This window comes from Python bivittatus, unplaced genomic scaffold (assembly GCF_059951505.1).
Source record: "Python bivittatus isolate LINGU-HERP-01145 unplaced genomic scaffold, Pbiv_v1 ctg000030_np1212, whole genome shotgun sequence".
Taxonomy (NCBI): Eukaryota; Metazoa; Chordata; class Lepidosauria; order Squamata; family Pythonidae; genus Python; species Python bivittatus.
In genome coordinates, this window is record NW_028277031.1 from 2,366,313 (window position 1) to 2,387,785 (window position 21,473).

Sequence of the window (21,473 nt, forward strand, 5' to 3'; positions counted from 1 at the left end):
AAGATCAGCCAAGCTCAATGCTGCCACCTGCTGTTTGCAACTAGGGTTTTGTCACAAGGCTGAAAAAAGTAGTACATGGCTTTTCTTGAGACCACATTTGGAGAAGGGGGAAGCAGCCAGAGAGCTGTAGATCTTGTCTGAAATTCCTGGGCTCAGCCTCCCTCCATGCAATTTTTTGTTTGGGACCAGCCTAATCCGGTGGCATTCCAATGAAGCCCTGCTCAACTGGCCAGACCTGCTCAGTGATCCATCCATCATGGGCAACACCATTCAGAAGCTGAAAAGGGGGAGGACCAGTCGTCATCTTGGCCTCGAGGCTCCTTTGGCCACTGAGGGGGACAGCATGACACCGGCCTTTCCCCAGGCTCAAGCCAGATACTTCTCTGCTTCCGGTAAGGGGGGGTGGTGAACGCTGCTAGAGGTCATGGAGGGCTTGCAGGGAACCTTGACTTCTGCTGCATGGCTGCCCCTTAGTCTACTCAGATGGGGACCTCATGTGAAGAATCAGAGGGATTCTTGGGGCCGCAAGAGAAAGAACAAGAGGGGTCACACAAATTCTCAGGGGTATCTGCAAGGTGATTGAAGCTCTGTCTGTTTTTTATATGCATTGTGTGTATGATGCACATTAAACATGGGCAGAACTTTGATTGTACCATCTTGACTTTTTTGACCACACCCTGAAGGCACCCCTGGATGTTCCCCTTCTAGCATATCTCTGCACTAGGAAGCACTTGGCAATGTAGGCCCAGGAAAAACTCCTGAGCTCCAAATGTTATTCACACTTACTGCAAAATCAGGGCTTTAAAGCACTGGTTTGTTGAATACTGCTAAGCCAAATCAAGCCATATTATAATTGAGTGCGGTGGGCCTTCTTGTTTCACCTTGACCCGCTGAGGGCTTCCAGGGTCTTCAGGAGGGGGATTGTCCCCATGTCAGGAGGCCAGGCCCAAACATGTTAGCTGTTCTCCCCCGAGCCTCTCAGACTGGAAGGGAAGGAGGGAGGATCCCTCTGACATGGGTGCCCAGTGGCACCGAGAGGCAGGCTGAAAGAGAATCCTGAAGACCAACTTGGACAGAGGAGACACGGTCAAGAGTCTTGATCTTTTCCCCCTCCCCCTCCCCCTCCCCCGAATTTCCCGTAGGATTTTGCATGCAAGGCCCAGAATGGGTGGCTGCCCCCACCCACTCCCAGCGGGAGGCTATTGGGTCTCACATGGGAGGAGTCTCTTCCCGGCAGTTGTGGAGCGCCTTCCGTCAGTGCAGTTTAACATCTGGTCTTGTGATTCCGTTAGGAAGACAGGCAAGCCAAACATGCCCACCAGAGATACCATTCACCCTGAGAACTTGATATGTTCTTCCCACAACAGATGAAGATTTGATACGACAAATTCTTGCAGACGGAGCTGGTGGCATCTCTCATCTTCAGGAAGTGGGAAACTGCCCCAAGGTTGAGACAGACCTCCTCTCAGGGCTGTAAGTCTGTGGGGAGGGAAAGGGGTGTGTGTGCAGGAGGCAGCCCTCAGGGGAACCCCCTCCCATTCTCCTGGGTTGAGATGGTGTGTATGAGATGCAAACGTAGGCAAAAGGGAGTGGTGCATTGCTTAGGATCTTCCTGTGGGTGGCTTGCACCTGGTGAATCCGTTGCTCTTCAGTTGTTGGGGCTGAGAGACAAGCGGTCACAGCTGAAATGGCCTAGTTGCTTCCTGCCAATGTCTGGGGAAGAGCAGGAGGGGCACTTGGAGGGGTTCCTGCATTGGATTTATCCCGGTAGGTCAAACATGCCGGGAGACAAGACGGAGGCAATCATGTTGCAGAGGCTGAACGAGAAAGGACAGAGCGTGGTGGTCCCTGGCCGGGAACTGAACCATTCCGCCAAATCAACTCGAACAGGTACTGGCACTCTGGCACTCAGACACCCAGAATTGTGTGGGCCACCTCTTCGGGCCTCCCTTGAATAAGCCTTGCAGAGAGATGATGCTTGTAACTCCAGGAGTCTCCCCAGCTGGCCTTCTGGTGGAATTGTAGTCCCAAGACACCTAGAGGTGGATGGGAGAACCTGGTTTTAGAACTGTCCTCCAGGAGCTCAGCTGCCTGCCCTTCTCCTCCAGGACGGGCTTTTTCCTAAATACCATCTGTCTGCAAGTCAGCTGTGACTGCTTCACTCTTCTGTCTCCTTGTTAAATTTAATTCAATACTTGCACTTACCCTGGGTGGGGCATTCACGAGCAGAGAGTCAGAAAAGTTAAGGCGGTGGCTGTATCATGGGATCAAAGCTGCATACCTTTTTGTACATGTGTTGCATTTCTGTGAGAGCTCTGAAATGCCCCCCAAAAGTAATTGGGTGCAACTTTTAGATTCCTGCAGGCTTCATCTCATCTTCAATGGTATGAAGGCTATGCTCAGTGTGGCTCTTACACTCCCCTCTTCCTGCAGCAGCAGGCGGAATTGTGCCAAGACTCACCTTCCCACCCCCTTTCTGTGCCTGCAGTTGTGGACCACGCTCTCCGGAAGCGCTTGTTGCCCTCTTGGTGCTCCTACCTGGCACACGCCATCAGCATCTTCCTCCTCCTCCTCTCCTTTGGGGTCTCTGTGTGGATCGGAGTGGGGTTCACCTCCAGCGTGGCCCTCATGTGGCTGATCTCAGGGATTTTTAGCTTCCTCTCCTCCTTTTTGCTCTGGGAACCCCTCAAGGTAAGTCCTGGTAGAAGATGCCTCAGGAGCACTCCAGGTTCCCACCTCAACTCGATCTAGCTTCCACTAGTCGGTTTTCGTTCTCTCTGGCCATATTTCCATATTTTGCCTCCCGCTAGTTTTCATGTTCCATCTTTCTTTTTGTTTGTTTGTTTGTGATGCTAACATTTGAGTAGACATCCAAGGAACATTTCTGCCTGTTGTATTCCACTTCCAAGAGAGACTTGGCTGCCAAAGTCATTGCATAGAAATTCTGCCACAACTCAAAACTTTTTTGGTTTTCAGGAAGCTGCCTGCAGGCTCCTGGTTTGACCTGGTGGCCGAATTATTTACAGACCAGCCCCTCGCCGCCTGCTTCGCGAGATCCAGGGCAGGAGGGCAGAGAGCCAGCAGGCTGCTCGCTCCTTGGCACTGCTGTGTGCCGTTCCCCCAGCAGCGAGGGGCAAGTTCCAAGAGGGCAGAGCACCACAGCTCTGCGAAGGGAGAGGAGCCTAAATGCTGGCACAATACGCAGGGATTGTTCAGGGCAATTGCATGTGGAGTGCATTCCCCTTGTGGTCAGGCACTTCAAACAAGAAACCATGAATGACTCTGTGCGGAGTGATGCGGACAGGAGCTGTCTCTATGGTAGCAATTGGTTAGTCAAAAAAAGAGGAAGTTGGTTTAGCAGATAACAGGATTGGGCTAGATGACTGCAGCATCGTATCTGACTCCAGGACTCTTTGATCTTTTGTGGAACTTGCACGTTCTTTACCTGCAGATTCTCCTGGAAGCTCTTTACTTTTCACTGGTGGCCAAGCGCCTGCATCCTGAGGAGGACGACACCCTGGTGGAGCATCCCTTTGTGGAACACGTGTCAGAGAAGATTGGGAAGGTCCGGCCACCTCAGGGCTTTGCTCTTTTCCAGGCCAAGGAGGAGGCCAGAAAGGTCAAACTCCTGCACAGCCTGCTCAAGGTGAAAAGGGAGAGGGTGTCAGCTCTGTGGGGAGGGCCAGGGGTCCTGAAATTGTGCCCCAAGGGGAGGAGAAAGAGGAGATGGGGCCTCTGATGTCATGTCCCCTCCTGGCAACAGGAACCCCTGACACTCCGATTTCAGGGAAGCCCGTGAGAGGGTGTGTGCATGCATGCACGCTCAAATGCCAGAGCAGAATGCCCATTCCCTGGGCTCGGGCATCCTTTCTGCAGGGGCTGCTTTGGGCTGTTCTCAGCAGGATGGCAAGTCCCCTTTCTCTGTTCCTCATAGAACTGCTTTGTCTACATGCTGTTTCTGCTGGTCATCCTCCTCACCAACTATGGCGGAGCTTCACACAACAGTCAGGCATTTCTTTTCCAAAAGTCCATCAAGCAGCAGCTTGGCATCATGCAATTCCTGGACATTAAGAGGTATTTCTACTGCAGGTTCTACTGTTTTTAGCTCTGACATTTTGATGCCCCTCTTATCAGCCTGCTGAGCTTCACCAAACCCTTCCTAAGAGTTAGTAGTCCACAAAATATTCTCCCCAACTCTGTTAGTGCTTGTAGAACATCTGACAGCTAAGAACACTTCTTTAGAGTGCAAAAGACTATCTGGACCCTTTTCAGTGGGGTTTCAGGTCTGGACATATATGGAGACAGCGTTGGTCATGCTGGTTCACAATCTTTGGTGGAACTGGGATATGGGGGGCGCTCCCATCCTGGCCCTCCTATAGCTCAGCACTTTTGATATCATTGACTGTGGTATTGATTTGGACCAACTACAGGGAATAGGAGTAGGAGCCATGATGTTACGGTAGCTCTGCTCCTTCCTCTGTGGCCGGTTCCAGTTGGTGTTGGTGGGGGAGAGAGTTCAGGGATGGACAAGCCTCGCTATGCCCATGTCACAGCCCTGCTACCTGAGCTGCACTGGTTGCCAGTTGGCTTCCAGGAGCAATTCAAGGTTCTGGTTCTTACCTTTCAAGCCTACGTGGCCCAGGGCCCAGGTATTTGAAGGACCACCTGTCTCTGGGCGCGTCTGCTCGTCCTGTTTGCTCCGAGAGGGCTGGCTGGCTTCGGGTCTGCCAGTTACACAACTCCATCTAGCAGGACTCAGGAAACGGCCCTTCCCTGGGGCTGCACCTGCCCTTTTCCTCCCAGACCTTGAATGAGGATACATTGGGCAAGTTAGGAGGTCATGTTGAGATATGGCATGTTATATTGTCCCCACATCCTGTCTTGCTTGTGTGTTTGTTTTTGTATATAATATTGTTTTTTAATCATTTTGGAGTTGGGCAGTCTAGAAATTTGACAGACGAATAGCACAAAGAAAAGGTGCTGGTGGATCGGGCCCCGTGGGGGATTAGATCCATTTCACCTTGCCTCGTGGAAGAACTGCCCCAGCTTCTATCTCGTTCAGACCCAGAGAGAGCAGACACTGGGGGGCTGCACTGTGCAGGCCCTGAACTCACCTCCAGGCAAAGGGCTGGGGAGGCCTCGGTCAGAACAGGCGGGAAAGGGTTAGATCGGCTTCTCTTGGAGCTGGTATCAGACGGCTGCAGCGGAGACTCAGTTCTGGGGCCAGGAAGAGTTCCCCTTCTGTGTGCTAATAGGAGGGCAATGGTGGAAACTGCAGTCCCAGTCAAGGAAGAAGCTTGGCTTAGCAAGGCCAGAGCGGCTTTAAAATTGGGATGAACATCTCCCGTGCTGAGCACAGTGCCTCTCTCCTTCTCTTTCTCCACTCTGTTGGTGCAGATCGGATGAGTTCTGGGCTTGGACCATGCAGGGACTGCTTCCGTTTCTGTACAGTAACCAGTCTGCCCAGGGAACCTCTAGTATCACCCTGGGGGTCCCACGACTGCGGCAAATCCGCATGCAAGAAGGTAAGTGGGAAGCACACTGGCCTTTACCTGTTCATTGATAGTCCATCGTGTTCAGGTGTGGAAGAGAAATAATTGCTCTGCATTACGAAATAAGGGCAATTTCCTCTCCACCACAGTCTTATTTTGTGTACCATCTTCTGTCATAAACTGACTCTTAACTGGCTTGCTCGGGTGGTCTGGACTGGATCTCACCCTCTACGATTTCTTGACCACACACCCATTGTTTGATTGCATTAAACTGGAGCCTTTCTTGATATTTGGACGGAATCAGAATGTGCTTTCTTGCTCGTATTGCCATTTATATTGCTGAACATGGGTATGCAGCCATGTTCAGTTACATTCACTCTTTGCTCTCATCCACCATCACTCTAGTTGTCTCTTCATTCACTTCATCTCCTATAGTTCCTCAGTAAACTGAGGAACCCATTGAGATCTACAAGGGAGGAGAGGCCACCTGGGGCCTGTCTCATCCAATGCTCTTGCCTCCTCCATGTTCCTGGAGGTTGGCCAGATGTGTGATGGAACCCCCCACAAGATCACAGAGAATTCCCCAAGCATCTTCAGAAACCCTTACGGGTCCATCAGGCACCTTCCTCAGTCCTCCATCTGTGCAAAGGTCCAGCCTGCCAACAGGGTGCATATGAATCTGACCACAGCAAAGGACTAATGCCAATGCTTTGGGGTAGCTCCTACCAGGCAGCGGGGAAGTTGGGATGGCAGATGCAGTCCCATCCTGTTCCTAAGGTTCAACCTAATGTGTAGGCAGGCACTTCTGGCCACCACAGGAATCTCACAATCCATCGTTGCCACGTTCCCCACTCCCCACTCCCCCCCTGCCATGGCACTGAAACTGCTGGAGCACTTGGAAACCTGGGGGACAGATTTCAGATTAAGCAACATCCCCCCAACCAAATCTTTGCGATGCAAGTCAGATGCACATACTTGTCTGTGCCCACGTTGTGGATGAACACATTCTGTATGGATATTAGTCCCCCAGAGCGTCCATGCCCCTATTCCATACTTTGCTTGGAAGAACACAGTCCCACACCACCTCCAACCCTGTGGAGCAGCAGACTGGTTTCCCCCTCCTGGTGTTCTCACCGCCATCATAGTCTCACTACGTTCCCCTCATGGGCCTTCCAACCCCTCCAAACAACCCAAAGAGCAGACGCTCCCACCCCAAAGCTCCTCTTTGACTGATGCCCCATATAACAGAAGCAGCTCTCTCCCACATACTCTGACTCCAAGAGGTTTACCTTCCTTGCCCCATGTCCATCTCCTGCAAGGCTGTCTTCTGGTTGCCTCCTCAAGGCATGCTACAGCAGTCCACAGGCTCTCGCCATTCCGCAAAAGCCACAGATGGAGGCAGAGTCTCTAGGCCCCACAGCCAGCCAGCAGTCCGCCAGGCACTCTTTCAGCTTCTGCCCTTCCCTGCTGATGCTGGTCTTGGGCCATCTTGTACCTCCACAAACATGTCCAAACCAGCTGGCTCGTGCCCTTGTTTGAATCCATGCAGGATGCCAGTGGCCTTACAGCAATCCACAGCTCTGTTGAGGTCACGCTCTTGTTACCTGTGTTCTAACAAGCAGCTTTCCAATGGTGGCCATCACACCACAGGCCCAGTTTTGTGGCCGTGGTGATGCTAGAGTTCTCCTTTTCCACTGCAGCCTTCACCTGCTGTTTGCCACCCCTTGTTGGCACGGCGGCTCTTCTAATGATGTTGTGGTTCTCCGCCCACAACGCCTAACCTTTCTAGCCACTTTCTCACATCTGCTGCACTTTCTCAGTCCAACTAAAAGCCGAATGAAATCCCAGTGCTCCTCCCTCTCATGCCAGTGACTTGAAGAGCACAGCTGAGAATTACGAGGAGTTCAGGAGAAAAGGCCTAACTAGAGGCATCGCCCGCTGGCCTCAGCTGAGCTCAGAAAGCCAAGCAGGGTCAGACCTGGCTAGTGACAGGAGACCAGCAGAATATTCCAGACAATCCAGGCTGGAAGAGAGCGGTGGCCAAACACTTCTGTACTGTGGCCAAGAAAGCAACACGGAGGTGTCTGGAATTGAGTGTGGCTTGATGGTTTTGTCTTTGGAGAAGAAAAGGCTCGGGAACTGCAGGAGTGGGACAAAAAAACATGGCGTCACTTTTTCCCAACAGGGTGCTTGAATTCCCTGCATCAGGCCCTCAGTGGGACCAAGAAGAAATGTGCTTTCAGTTCTGACAGCTTTGACACCACTAGCTACGCAGCTGGCTGGAAGAGCCCCTCGGACAGTCTGGGGCCGTTGTGGACCTACTCTCCTCCTGACCTGGCTGGGTGAGTAGCGCCGATCTTTCCCCTTCCTTTCTCCCACACAGGTAAAAAGCATTATCCATGTCAGTTTGACCAGTTCCCTGTTTCTCTCCCACCTATCATCATCTGCCGTCCACTTCTTCTCCAAGAGCTCAGGACAGATTACATCCTAGTCCCTTATCCAGATGTTCCCCATGGTGACAGTCCTATGAGATGGTTTGGGCTGTGGGGTGACTGGCCCATAGTCCCTTAGCAAGCTTGTGTTGTTGAGGGTGACTTTGAACCTAGATCTCCTGGCTCCAGCATAACAACCTGAATCACACCACCACTCTTTCCCCATCATCTCGATTTTGCCAAGTGCAGTTCTTGCCATGATTGAAGGAGACATTCAAGATACTCTCTTGATAATCTTGAACTGATGATCTTTCATTCTTTTAGGTTGGATATCAAAAACTTGTAGAGACCTCTCCTTGTGCCCAGTTGTCCATCCTCCAGTTTGTATTCTTTGTGAGCAGAACAGAGCAAAACCACAATGGCACGCAGAGTCAGTGTTGAACTTTCCAGACAATGCCAGAAACAAAAAGGAAGAAAGCATATTTTTGTAAACCCGCTTTAGTTAAGAACATTGTGGGTAGGAGGAAGCAAAACTATCTGTTATTCAATGTATTTAATAGAGAACGCTAATAGAGAAGCAAGGCAGTGTTTCAGGGCACATGGAGAGAAGTGGCAGGAAAGAAACACAGCAAAGTAAAGGTACAAAACCCTTTAGCAGAAGGTTGTCCATCTTTTGAGTTTATTATGGAAAAGGGTTACAGGGGCCTGGAAAAGGGGTAGAGCAGGATCCTGAGGCCCACAGAAGGGGCCTTTCTGGCCATCCATAACCCATGGGACTCTCCTCTTCCTCACCCGCCTTGCATTTCAGAGTCTGGTACTGGGGCTACCTTTCCTTCTATGACAATGGGGGTTACATCCAGGAGTTGGGGACAACACTCCAAGAAAGCAAAGCTTGTCTGCAGGTCCTCCAGCAGAACAATTGGATCAGCAACAGGTGGGTGATGATGGCAGGGGAGACCCCAAGTGGGAAACAGAATGATCTGTGGGAGAGGCAGGTTTGCTGCCCCTCAGGCTCCTTGCTTTGCAATATTTTGACCAGCGTTTCCATCTCTTGCAGGAGCCAGGCAGTCTTTGTTGAAATGACCCAATATCACCCTGTTCTGGACCTCCATGCTGCCATCACACTCCGGCTGGAGTTTCCAGTGGCAAAGCATGCGGTGCCGGCTGTGGCCGTCACTCCCTTCCCACTGCACCCCCTTGGCAGGAGGGTTACCCCACAGCTGCTCATGATGGTCAGTCCCAAAGTTCTCCCTGCTCCTCCTCACTTGTACAGTGCAGGTTGTCGGTGCTGCTCCATTTACTTAGAGGTTGTACTGGGCAGAAGCCCTCTGCTAGGAGCTGTGCAGAATAAACAAGGACAGAGGTTAGCTGTTGACTTTTTGGGCCCAAAGACAGTCCTTCCTCTGGGCCACATAAGTATGGAAGACCCCCTGTTCATCAGGAGGTTGAAAAAAATGAAAGCAACTTTGTGTTTCCAATTCTCTCTTTGCTAAGTGGAGACTTTCCAGAGAACCCATTCTGTGTTTTCTTCATTGTTAGCTGCTTTGTACAACTTCAGAATGGAACAATGAGACACTCATATGAAAGTGATGGAAAGTGTGGAAGAAGTAGAGATGCATCCAGGCTTGGCCACCTCTGCATCTCCTGGGAACTCACCTGTCTTCTTTCTCCTGCTTGCTCCATCATCCAGGTCTTCCTCATGATGGTGGTGGTCTATTTCGTGGTCTCCGAGTCTCTGGCCATCAAGAAGGAAGGCAAGGCCTACTTCGCCCTCCTCAGCAGCTACGGCCAGTGGCTGCTGGTCCTGGCCACCACCTGCACGGTAGTCGTCCACCTCAGCCAGGCCACCCTTGCTGAGCGGCAGTGGGCAAAGTATCTGCAGAATAAGCGAGCCTTCACCAGCTTCTACCCAGTGGCGTCCCTCCACGTTGCCTTCAGTTGCCTGGCTGCTTCTCTCCTCTTCCTGCTGACAGTCAAGGTAGGGTTGGCCACAGGCGTAGATTAGGGGGACGATGGAATCGCCTTTTTAGGAATGCTTTGGAAAACAAGAAAAAACAAATTCACAGTCGTGACTGCCAGTCAGCAGCACCATCAGATTTTGCTGCAAATTTTCTCTCCTCTCCTCACAGGCTGCTTGGCAGCAGGCAGCCCCCATGCTTGCTAGTTGCCCAGCAGTCTGTCTTTGCAGCGTAGGAGGATCGAATCGCGACCAGAGCTCCTCCTACTCCGCAGTGGGAAGGAAGAGTATTCTCGCGTGCAGGGAAATCTGAGGGGGAGGGGGAGGTCAAAATCTGCAAAATGGTAGGCAGGGCTTTGCAATCTAAGCCCCACCCCTTTGTACATGTATTGATGTGCGTATACAAAAAGGGTGGGGCTTGGATTGTGGTACCGTGCTGCATATTTTGACCCTCTCGCAGGTGCCTCTGTGTGATTGTAAGAGTTTTCCAGTGTTTGTTGGTTATAAAACACAGCTAAAAGACCACAATAAAACGGCATTCAAACAATCTCCAAAAAGTTGGAGGGGTGGAATAGAGGCGGCCAATCGACTGAGGTAGAAGCGACGCAGGAGCAGAGCTCTCGGATCGCCTCTTCCCTCTGGGCAGGGCACCGCCTGAGCTCCCACAGCCCCGGCCTTCAGCAGCAGAGGTTGCTCCGGCTGATCCTGCTTAAGCACGCCAGGCCTTCCTAACCAGACTTCCCTCTGCTTCCCGAAGGCCTCCCAGCAGCTGCGCTTTATCCGACAGTGGTCCACGTTTGGCAAAGCTTTGCAGAAATCTGCCAAGGAACTCCTGGGCACGGGGCTGGCCTTCGTGATCCTGACGTTGGCTTACGCACAGCTTGGCTACCTGGTAAGGGGGGACCCCCAGAGAGAGAAAGAGAGAGGGGTGGCTTGGCGGACGTCGTCCCACAGGCTTCTCGGACGCTTCTGCTCTGCGTCTGGAGGGAGAGTAGAGCTGGGCCCTTTCCTTTGTCGGGCAGAGCCGTCTGGCACGTGGGAGCCCCTTCCCCTGCTTTGACCCTAAACGCGGGACAAACCCTTCCAGGTGCCTTCTTTACCGCCCTCGGCAAAATGCCTCCTCTTCCGGCTGACTGGGAGGGGTCAGCACGGTCCAGTTTAAACTGGGGTTTCTTCAACCCTGCCCTGCCAGAGGAGAGCTGGTTTTCCTCCTTGAATATCGTCAGCCTGGTTCTGCCGGCCGAAATCTCAGCACTGGTTAGGTCTGTTTTCCAGAGGGGGAGGCAGCCGCTCATCATTCCCCCGGCTCCTGACCGCCCCACCACTTCCTGTCTCCCCCACTCCTGAGAGGTCGTGCACCTTCTTTGTGGGTTGCCTTGTGTCACTCCCACCCCAACTCACTGCTCAGAAACGTTTTGCGCAGAACTCCATGTTGTATCACTGTGAAGGTGCCACATCCAGGGCGTTTGTGTTGACAGTCATCAGCTCTCTGTCCTCTTGTTTTACTAACCACCCAACAAATATAGACAAATACTGGGATTGTTGGGGTCAGGTGGCAGGTTGGGGGAGAGAACACCAGCAAGTTACTTAATTTTACTGGGGGAGGAATGAAAGGATGTGGTCCTGAGCGCCAGGCCGCCTTCCCGGGAGGGACCCCCTACCCAACCCGCTCACCGGCCTCCCTCTGTGCCTGCGCAGCTGTTCTCCTCCACCTCCAAGGGCTTCTCCAGCTTCTGCCGGGCGCTCCAGCTGTTTCTCACCGCCCTGCGCGGCGGCACGAGCCTCCACCTCCCGGGGCCCGCGGGGCTTCCCCACCTCTTCTGCGCCAGCTACGTTGTGCTGCAGCTCTGGTGGCTTTCGCGGCTCTTCCCTGTTGTGCTCATTCATCGTTACCGGGAGACTCGCTTCGAGATGTACCGGCCAGCCTTCGAATCGCAGGACTACGAGATGGTGGAGCTCTTTGTTCGGAGGCTCAAGATGTGGATGGGATTCAGCAAAGCCAAGGAGGTGAGCATCCTCCGCAGTTGGGGAGCCCTCTTCTCACTGGCTCGGCTCAGCTAGGCTGGCAGGAACAGGACGGAACCCAGCTCAGAAGAGAAAGTCCAGGCTCTTCTTCCCCTCAGATGAAGGAGGGGCTCTGCCCCTTTTCCCGCTTTGTCCTGAGGAATCCCGTCTCTCTGGTAAAAACAGGTCAGCGCCTGCCTAAATCGCACCAGTTGGCATAATGGAAGGCTGTGTTAATCACGGAGGAGGTGGAAATCTCACCTTCATCCCGGAACGCTGTTCACCACTTGCTGCTTCTAGCAAGGTGACTGCCTGTCACACTGACGCGCCATCCCTCTCGGCGCTCTTGTTCCTCTGCCCGCAGGGTCAGGAAGCCATGACCGCAGGGGTGGTCCGAGTGTCACGGGGCAGCCCTGACGGTGCAAATGAAGCCCTTACCCTTTTTGTGGGCCTTGCACAAGTGACACACATCGAAGGGACAGGGCTTCAGTCAAGCCCTCGCAGCTGCCATCTTGACTTTTTTGACACTACTACAGCCCTGGATCCCCCTACGCAACCAGGCTTTTCATCAGTGGCAGCACCCAAATTGTTGAATTTGCCCCCAGGAGAATTTGGATTGATATCATGAAGGTTTTAGGAAGTAATGGAGGCCTTTTAGGCTGCCAAATTTTATTTTGTTGCTAAGTGGATTTATTTTTAGGCAGTTTTGGAGTGATTTAAGATTTTGTTTTATTTTGATTTAAATTCAGTTGCACTGATATGTGTATACATAGCTGTAAAATCTGTTTTGGGGCCAGAAGGCATTTTAGCCATGTTTTGGTAAACAAATGAAAGCCAATTAAACGCTGCAGCATCAGGCAGGGTCCTTGCCCTCCAGAGCTCCACTCCCTGCCTCCTCTTGCTGGGACAGGACTAGAAGCAAACGCTCAAGGAGCAGCCCTTCTCACCAGAGTTCCCATGAGTAGTTTTGCTTTCAAGGGGATCCCCATAGCTGGGCGGTCACTTCTTGCCTTTGATGAAGGGGAGAGAAGAGGGCTGGCCTGCACCGGGGCAACGTTCACCAAATGGCTCCCAGCCTCCGGTCCCCTCCGCACAAGGTTAGGTAGAAATGCAGATGCTCGGTGGAGAGCAGGACTTCAGACAGGGCAAAACAAGGGTGAGTAGATAAGCGGAAGGTGGGAGACTTTTCTAAGCCTTTGTTTTTAAGCACCTGTGCTATTCGGAGAATCTGGCTTCTCTGTAGGACCTTTCCTGTGCATCCGGGAATGTGTTTCCCTGCTGTGACGGCTTTCCTATTTCTGCTGATGCCAGTCACTGCGATCCGCCCAGGGACATGCAGATGGTGGGTGGTTGAGAGGGCCGTTAAAGCCTGCCGTGGCCCTTGGGGTCAGGCTGGGTCGCGTCCCGCCTGCTGAGACTCTTCTGCTCCTGCAGTTCCGCCACAAGGTGCGCTTCGAAGGGATGGAGCCGCTGCCCTCCCGCTCTTCCAGCCAGGACTCCCGGTCGTTGCAAGGACCCACCCCCAGCGCTGCGTCCGAGAGCTCCCGGGCCTCCACCTCCTCCAGCCAGCTGGACGGACTCAGCCTCACCGCCAGCACCTGCGACAGCACGGAGCTCGACGCGGAGGTCCAGCAGCTCCTCTCCCTCCTGGAGACTCTGCTCGCCCAGTTTGACCGGGTGAATGGGGCAACCGAGGATGTGTACAGCTTGGAGCGCCAGCTGGAGAGCAGCCGGAACTGGCAGGCCAGACGGAGGGGCAGGCCGAGGGCTGATTGGCCAGCGAGCCTTTCCCACCCTATCCACACCGCCCCCGGCTCCCTGTCTTGCGAGCTGGGCCCTGGCAGCAGGCCTGTCCTGCCCTCCCGGCCCCTGAGCAGCCCTGCAGCCTTCCGGATAGTCCACAGCGGTCCAGGCGCTCTGCTCATGCCGCAGAAGACGCTCGTGCCGGCAGCCAGGAGGAAGAGGCCTCTACGGGCCAACAACCGAGTCCACCCTACCAGCAAATAAAAGCAGATGGGAGGGCACTTGGTAGTCACAGCCTTAGGCCCTGGGCCCAAAGGATGCCTCCCTGGTCCCATTTGGGAAGCTGCATGTTGGCCCTGGAAGCCAAGGAGACACCAACTGGGCTTAGCGCCGCAGCCCCCCACGATGCCTCTTCTGTGCCTGCCGGGTGACACGGCAGCCTTTCCCTGGCTTTGGGCTTCTGCAGAGGCCCAGCAGCTCCTTGTGGGTTTCGTGCAGAAGGGGAGAGCCAGGGAAGGCCAGGTCAGCTGTGAGAAGAAAAGGAGTCTGGGAGGGTGAGAGCAAAAAAAGTGTTATTTTTCACAGAAGCTTTACAGCAAATGAAACCAGGTTTTGTGTGTGTGTGTGTGTGTGTACGTGTGTATGCTTTTAATGCAACCCGTTCATTTCTTGTGAGTCTGCTCAAGGGAGGAGCTGGACAATAATGGTGAAGAATTCCACCGATCACCAGGCTGAGCCTGGAGTGGAATAAGATATTTATCCCTGAGTGGAGTCGGTCCCGTTTTGTGGAGAAGCTGGACTTTGGAGAAGGAACAATGCAGGGTTCGAAGGGCAAATTCCCACTCATTGGAATGGAGTGTTTTGAAAGCATCTCCCCCCCGCCCCCCGCCAGCTTTAGCTTTTGACATTTCATTATTATTTTAGGTATATGTATTATGTAAAACAATCCAAAGATACTGTCAATGTGAGACTTAAAAAAAAGGATCCCTGTTTTTGACCAATGTGCAGTTGAAGCCTCTCCTCTGCCAGTCTTGAGGATGGCAAAGACCATTTGATGGGGCTAGAATCTAACAAGGTTTGGACACTGATTATTTTGAGGAAGGTGGAGTGGGGGACTGCTGCGTGGAGAGGGACCCCGTGAGCTGGTTTCACCAGGGTTTCGTTCCAGCAGGCTGTTCTCCATTAAAGCAGTTGGGTGCGGTTATGTGTATTATGCTGATTGCATAATTTTATAGTCTGAGGATCATGACTGAGTTTATTTTTATTGGGTTTGTGTGTATGTATGTTTGGGTATGCATGAATGAAAATATATATATATATATTTTCATTCATATAGTTTACTAGTTGTATTTACTGCCAGCACTTTAATCTATGCTTGCCTTAGCTACCAATGACACATGCAAATTTTAAAGAGCAGGATAATATATCATGGAAGCAGTATTTTTGTTTCTTGTAGATCATAATTTGAAACAGGCCACTGGACTATGACCACAGTTGGGCACTTGTTCCCATGTCTTGGGAGCGATCCCCGGGACTCCCGCCAAGGTAGCAGCCTGGAATTACTGGAATGGTTCCAAGCACTGAGGGAAGATGGACGAGGACGAAGGGGGTCATCTCTTAGCTAACGCAGTTGTGTACCTGGCGTACACAAACGAATGCTTGCAAATCAGGGTGGTGGGGAACCAACTCCTCCACTCATCAATCATTTCCTAGCTCCCAGATCAGAGCCCGCCCATGCTACCTTTGTGGCCAGATGACCATTGCAGTCCGGGCCCTGAATGTTCCCGAGATAGCCCAGGCCCTGATCGCAGGCAGGGCACGGAGAGCCCTCGTGGTCACTCCTGCTCCCGTCCAGGTGCCTTCCTTGTTCCACGAGGACTGGAGGGAGGACTGCAAGAGGCCCCTGGGGGGACCCGAAAGCAAGGCACAGGTAGCTCCTTCCGAGTCATCCCTTTGCTCTAAACCCTTCCGCTGAATGCTACGGCTGGTCCGTGCTTCTCTGGAACCTCACGCGGGGGGCGGGGGGGAGGCAACCCCTCTTTCTTCTTTTTCTGTGACAAATCCCATCATATTCCAGTGGCCAGTTTAATGTTATGTGTATTATAAATAATTTATATGGGATTTTTACAAGAGGAAAAATGTATATTTTTGTATGTTTGCGGTTTTTATAGCATTGGTATTGTGCTCACATGTGTAGATGGGAGTTATTTAAAAAAAGGTTACATCAAAAGCCTTCTTGCTTAAATACTGCTGGCGTGTGGGCAAAGCAATGTATGGGATTTGCCAAATGAAGTTTGGGAGATGTTAGGGCAGGAGGCAGGACCTCCCAGCAGTGCACTAGTTCGAATTCCTGCAAGGCATTGCTCAGTCCAACAGGAACTCCGGTCCCAGAGGCCCCTCCCAATTGGTTTCCCAAAACTTCAAAACACTGTCAGTCTATGTTGCCTTCAATACCTGAGAGTTGCAAGTAGATTTCATTTCCTAGGAGATCTTTTTTTAATACGTAGCTAATTTTTTGGCCGTAACCACCATTTCCTACAGTTGGAAAAATACATTTACCTGTTTTTTTTAATGCTATTATTTATAAGGGTGCTATTGTCAAACATTGTATTTTATCATATTCCAGGCTGCTTTGATTAGAGAGGAAATTGCATTTCCTACCTTCTTTGATGGAAACAGGAAAGATGGTTGGTTGGTTGGTAAGGAGGTGGTGAAGAAGTTGGAAAAAAGAATCAGAACTTTCTTTGCCAGATTACTTGCTGTTGGGCCAAAGCTCTCCGCCTTCTAAAGTTGGCCATTGTGAAATAGGAAAACAGCTGCCCGTCCTCCTCCTGAGTGTCCAGCTGAACTTCCCTCCTTGCCAGCTGGGAATGTAGCACATTAAGGCAGGAGGGGGCACATCAGGGCAAACGTTGACTGGAGCCAGTCCAAAGCTGAAGGAAATGTTGCACTGGCTTCTTTAGAGAGTAGGTAGTTTTATGCGGGAGTCCTTTAAAGAGCACAGCCTGAAACAAGCGGGCGGCAAAGAACTGAAGTGGAGGATGGAGAGTTACGGTTTGAACCAGATGAAAGGGATTTGCACTGTCGGTCAGTTAAAAGTTCTCATTTTTTTTTTTTAATATTGGGTAATTACAAAGGATGGGACAAGTTGAGGAAGGAGGAGGAGCAAGAATGCGAGGAGGTGTGCGAGGAGGGCCCCGTCACGTTTTGCTGCAGCAAGAGCTAAAAATGTAGCAGCAGATTCACCACATCCTCGACCCCCTTCTGCAACATCTGCAAAACCAAGTCTCGTTCTTCCTGCCAGAAAAATGTTGAATGTATATTTGGGCCTTCACGGCCAGTTTCCTATTTATTTGTGTCTGAAATCCCGCACAGTAACCCAATTTACCTGAATGGCTTTATAAGGGCTTCTGAGTAGCAACAGTGCAAGAAGCAAGTGTGCTTTATGTTAACATTTGCAAACGAAGTATTTTCTTTTATAATGGTGAATTAGCTTGACAAGGTCACATTAAAAGACAATGGACTGCTCGGTAAGATGTGTCTGTCTCGTTGAGTGAATGGAAGCGCCAGCCCACACAATCGGAGGGGTGGGGGGGTCCCTAAAAGGTTGGCAGTCTAATTACAGACAACACCACTGTAGAACTTGTGCCAATAATCAAGTTCTTTCCACCTGATTACGACAAAGTTTGTAAGCATGGGTGTTGAAAAAAACAACAGCATTCCCATACGTTCTTATGCACCAGTGAAGCGTGTAAGAGGAAGCTCCCAACGGTCCTGCACCAGGCCATCTGGCCTAGCTCCAGCTTTGCCGTGTTTTAGCCTGGCAAGAACAATCAGCAGGTGGATGACGGTATTCAGTCTTGCAGATGGCTGGCAAGAGGAGTTCCTTTCCCTCAAACTGGCTGAGCCGAGATCCAAAGTTCTGCCGTAGGCAAACATCTTCATAGCTGATTCCCTTTCACAGGATGTATTCAAACAGAGGCTAAACAGCCACCTTTTGAGGCTTTAATTTGGATTCCTGCACTGATCAGGGATTGGACTGAATGATCTCCTCCAATTCTGCTTCTAGCGTACGATTCAGGCAGTCTTGATGCCGTAAACTATGGTGTACATCAGGGGCCAGAATGAATGGCAACCCAATCCAGGAATCTGCACTCGTTTCTCATCTACCCAGAGTCCCCCACCCAGCCAACTCCTTTCCCCTCAATCTGCCCTGCCACTGAACCACTTGAATTCAGAGAGCGTCGTAGCCCAGGTTTTGACCTGGCTGCCTTTGCTAAAGCTGTAAGGATCGAGAAGCAGCTCTTTCATACCAGGTTAGGACAGAATAACCACTGTATTCAGAATTGGATGTGGGAGAAACAGCATGCATAGTAAATGAAGGGATAGAAGTGATGCTCCTAACTTTTGCAGATGACACAAAGCTGGGGGCTGAACATGGTCAGACCACACCTGGAATACTGGTCGCTACAATACAAAACGTATGTTGAAGAACTGGGAAGTGTGCAGAGAAGAGCAACTAGGATGATAAGGCACTTAGGGGATAAATCCCACAGAGAGTGATTTGATATGTTCTGCTTAAAAAGAGGCGGCTACATGAAGGCAGCCTTCCAATACTTGAAGGGATGTCACAGGGCAGAGGGCGTGGATTATTCTCCAGAGCACCTGAAGGTAAAACAAAAACCAGTGGGTGGAAGCCCTACAATGAGAGATCCAAACTTGAAATGAGGAGGAGTTTCCTGTCTGTGAGAGCTATGAAGCAGCGGGCCGTCCTGCCACCTGGAGTCATGGGGGCTCTCTCCCTGGAGGTTTTCAAGAGGCGGCTGGACAGCCCTTTGTCTGGGCTGGGCTGGGCTGAGGATTCCTGCGCTGGACGGGGATGGTCTAGAAGGCCTCCGAGGTCCCTCCCAGCACGAGGATTCTACCGCTCCAGCGAGAAAGTGGTGGGCACACATTGCCTCCTAATGATCCTCTTGTCCCACCATGGAACAGGGAGGCTTCCTGAAGGAGCAGTGCAACTACTTGCTGGCTACAGGATGCGTATTTTAACGTGCGTCTGTTTGGTTCATGCACAAAGGGAGGCCCGTGTGAGCGGCTGGGGTCCCACTCTGTACCTGAAAGGGAGTCTTGGAAGTGATGGCACCCCAGGCACCACCAACTGCTTTACACTTCCCCCCTCATTCCTGCATCAAAGCAAAGGTGAGAGACAAGAAAAGCGATACAGAATGAGGTTTTATTGCTGCCCCATATCTCACCCCCTTTCGGGAAGTGTCGGTCCTTTCCCTATTTTTATGTGAATACACCAAACAGATACAGCTTGAACCCAAGAATAGTCTTTGGCCACACAGACAGAACATCCAATCGCTGAATTCCAAAGAGACAGATGTAGAACAGCAAACGAAATTCTTGCTTTAGTTAAGAAGGAAAATGTTTACATTTCCCATTAGCCGTGCAGCCTAGTAAAAAAAGGAACTGCAGAGGCCCTCTCTCAGAACGCTCTCCCTAAATTTGATGTAAGTTTTGCTCTCAACAGGCAGCTGGGACAGATTTAAGCAAAACTGTCCAGTGATCAGCCTCCAACGCCTCCTGAAGCTCAGCTTAAATAACTGTCCACACACGATTGCCATACTGGCTTTTCTCTTGTTGGAGAACCAACAGTTCTGCAGCTCTTGTGGGATCAAACTCTCAACGCAAGCCACAAATCACCCCAACAGAAGTAAACAGCAGGCACATCTTATGAAACTACTAGGATGCCAGAGGAACACTGGAGGCCTGGGGAGATTAATGTCAGGCTGCTGAGTATTCTTCTGTCACTTCAAACAAACATCACGAATCTGAGTTGTGTCTTCATTCGCTTTAAGCAGCTTAATCCCAAAATGGTTGGTTAAAAAAATGCACAAGAGCCACATGTCTCTTTAGGCCAGCAGTTTTCAAGGGAGCATGGAGCTGCAATCCCACCTCTCAGGCTGAGAAGAGGCTGAAATGTCTGCAGCTGGAGCCTGGGAGGGAAAAACAAGCCCGGTGCCCCGGAGAGGTTTACACAGGCAGCTTTTTATCCTACACAAATTCGGTGAAGTCATCCACTGAGGAAATCAAGCGTTTCCTCTGTCCAGTTTCATAGGTGGGAGCTGGGTCCTGAGGGACACGGGCAGAGGCCTTTGTAGGGACCGGAGGATGTACGGTGGGAAAACCAGCCTCCTGGTACTGAGTTTCGTCTCGGATCTGGAAGAAAGAGAAGAAGTTGGTTCCAAAGGCATGACGCCATGGTGTATGCCTTCTCTGTGCAGCTCCCGTCCTGTGGAACAGCCTCCTCCCAGAGAGCCAGAAGGCCCTGACCCAGTTAGCCTCTCTAAGGCTCTAAGGACCTAGCTAACGCTCTGCTGCTGAACAGGCTTTTATGATTCAAATGTACTGCTTGCCTCAGGCGTCCCAGGCTATTGTTTGCTGGTCTTAATCTCTGTATGCCGCCCAGAGTCACTGTTACAAGATGGGCAGCCACAAAAATTATTTAAATAAATAAATAAATAAAAATTTGAAACATGCAAGAGACCTGCAAGTTAGATGGCTACTAAGGGCAGAGTACAGGCCACCCCATCTGCGCTAAAAGTGAATAATTCAAGACTGCGTTGCAAGAGATCTAGAAGATGACAGAAAAACATGATTCTCCCAGGAAAAGTTTGCCTTCTGTGAAGAAATGGACTTAACTGCTCCTCTGCATGCTTCAAACATCGCTAGCTGTTTGAAAGAAGTGGCTACTCAAGAAAAGGAAGTGATCAATGCTGCAAGCATCTCCCTAGGAGAGTTGTGGGAAGAGTCACACTAGGGTCAATTCAGTGGTGGTGGTATTTCAGTGGGTCTTTTCTTGGCCCTCACTCAGGGCAGAGGATGAGGAGGGAGGGCAGGATGAGGCCATACCCTGTGCCGGAGCCTCTTGATGTGGCGCAGCCGAGCAATCCATTTTGACGGATAGGTGTCAGTGGGGTTGGAGCGGCTGTGATGGACCTGAGAAGCCATCTGAGCAGGAGAGAGAAGAAGAAAAGATCCTTAGGTGGAGTGGCCTCAGTGTGAACGAAGAGGCCACTCCAACTGAAAGGTTATCCTGACTGCTGGATAAGCCAACACTTTGTACACTCTAATCTAATAAATGCCCCTGGTGTGAAACACGTTTGGATGAAAACAGGCATCGGGCAAGCACTAGCCCAATGATCCAAGGGAGCCTGGTTCTGCTGGGTCAGCTGCCACGGGGACTTGGTTTCAAGGTCTCCTCTGGGTCTGGAAGAGAGCGCGCCAACTTCTGACAACAGATCTTGTGCTCAGACCAACCTTAAAGTCCTTGCCTTCCCAGCCAGAGTGGCTCCTGATCTCTCTCCTTATTCAAAGTTGCTTTGATGAGGAAGGTGGGAGAGTGCAGGAAGGTGTAGAGGGAAGAGGGAATGGCCTTGAGGGACAGGAGGAAGAGCTGCTACCAGGGCAACAGACAGGTAAGAGGGGCTTGAGCTTGGGCCAAGGAAATACCTTAAGGAAACAGACAAGCCCCTCCTTAGTTCCCACAGAGGTAAAGGGAGGGAGGGGGAAGCACATTCAGACTTGCAAGATTCAGTTCCTATAGCTTTACAATAAAAGTAGTCCTGACCTACATGGTGCTGGTTTCCTTCTCCGGTCTACCTTGAAGGGCTGACAGAAGGAGAGGTAACCCCTCCCACCCAAATGACACTTACATTGGCATGTAGCGCCATCTGCCGGGCCACAAATGAAAGGTTTTTGTCTGAGACAATCTTCACCACACTTGTGTCAATGAGCCCTTCCATATCTGCAATGGCAGGGAGACAGGAGGTTAGATGGCAA

At 51.3% G+C, this 21,473-nt stretch overlaps 2 protein-coding genes across 8 annotated transcripts in view; one reads left to right on the forward strand and one right to left on the reverse strand.

The window, feature by feature from the left end:
• Positions 1-17,162, forward strand: part of PKD1 (polycystin 1, transient receptor potential channel interacting) — a 128,889-nt gene extending 111,727 nt beyond the window's left edge. The window contains exons 33-46 of the mRNA XM_088152401.1: positions 190-392; positions 1,368-1,473; positions 1,772-1,890; positions 2,489-2,691; positions 3,452-3,646; positions 3,935-4,074; positions 5,398-5,525; positions 7,678-7,834; positions 8,733-8,858; positions 8,982-9,156; positions 9,615-9,902; positions 10,639-10,773; positions 11,580-11,888; positions 13,320-17,162. Coding sequence (XP_088008527.1) covers positions 190-392; positions 1,368-1,473; positions 1,772-1,890; positions 2,489-2,691; positions 3,452-3,646; positions 3,935-4,074; positions 5,398-5,525; positions 7,678-7,834; positions 8,733-8,858; positions 8,982-9,156; positions 9,615-9,902; positions 10,639-10,773; positions 11,580-11,888; positions 13,320-13,892 — 2,857 coding nt within the window. The 3' untranslated portion in view covers positions 13,893-17,162. The remainder of the gene's footprint in view (positions 1-189; positions 393-1,367; positions 1,474-1,771; positions 1,891-2,488; positions 2,692-3,451; positions 3,647-3,934; positions 4,075-5,397; positions 5,526-7,677; positions 7,835-8,732; positions 8,859-8,981; positions 9,157-9,614; positions 9,903-10,638; positions 10,774-11,579; positions 11,889-13,319) is intronic.
• A 1,680-nt stretch (positions 17,163-18,842) lies between these two features.
• TSC2 (TSC complex subunit 2) overlaps positions 18,843-21,473 on the reverse strand; it is a 61,524-nt gene continuing 58,893 nt past the window's right edge. For all 7 annotated transcript variants that reach the window (XM_088152439.1, XM_088152433.1, XM_088152429.1 and 4 more), the window contains 3 exons: positions 21,347-21,438; positions 20,544-20,642; positions 18,843-19,850 (listed from right to left, as the gene is read on the reverse strand). In XM_088152439.1, the coding sequence (XP_088008565.1) occupies positions 19,686-19,850; positions 20,544-20,642; positions 21,347-21,438 (356 nt within the window). In that variant the 3' untranslated portion in view covers positions 18,843-19,685. The remainder of the gene's footprint in view (positions 19,851-20,543; positions 20,643-21,346; positions 21,439-21,473) is intronic.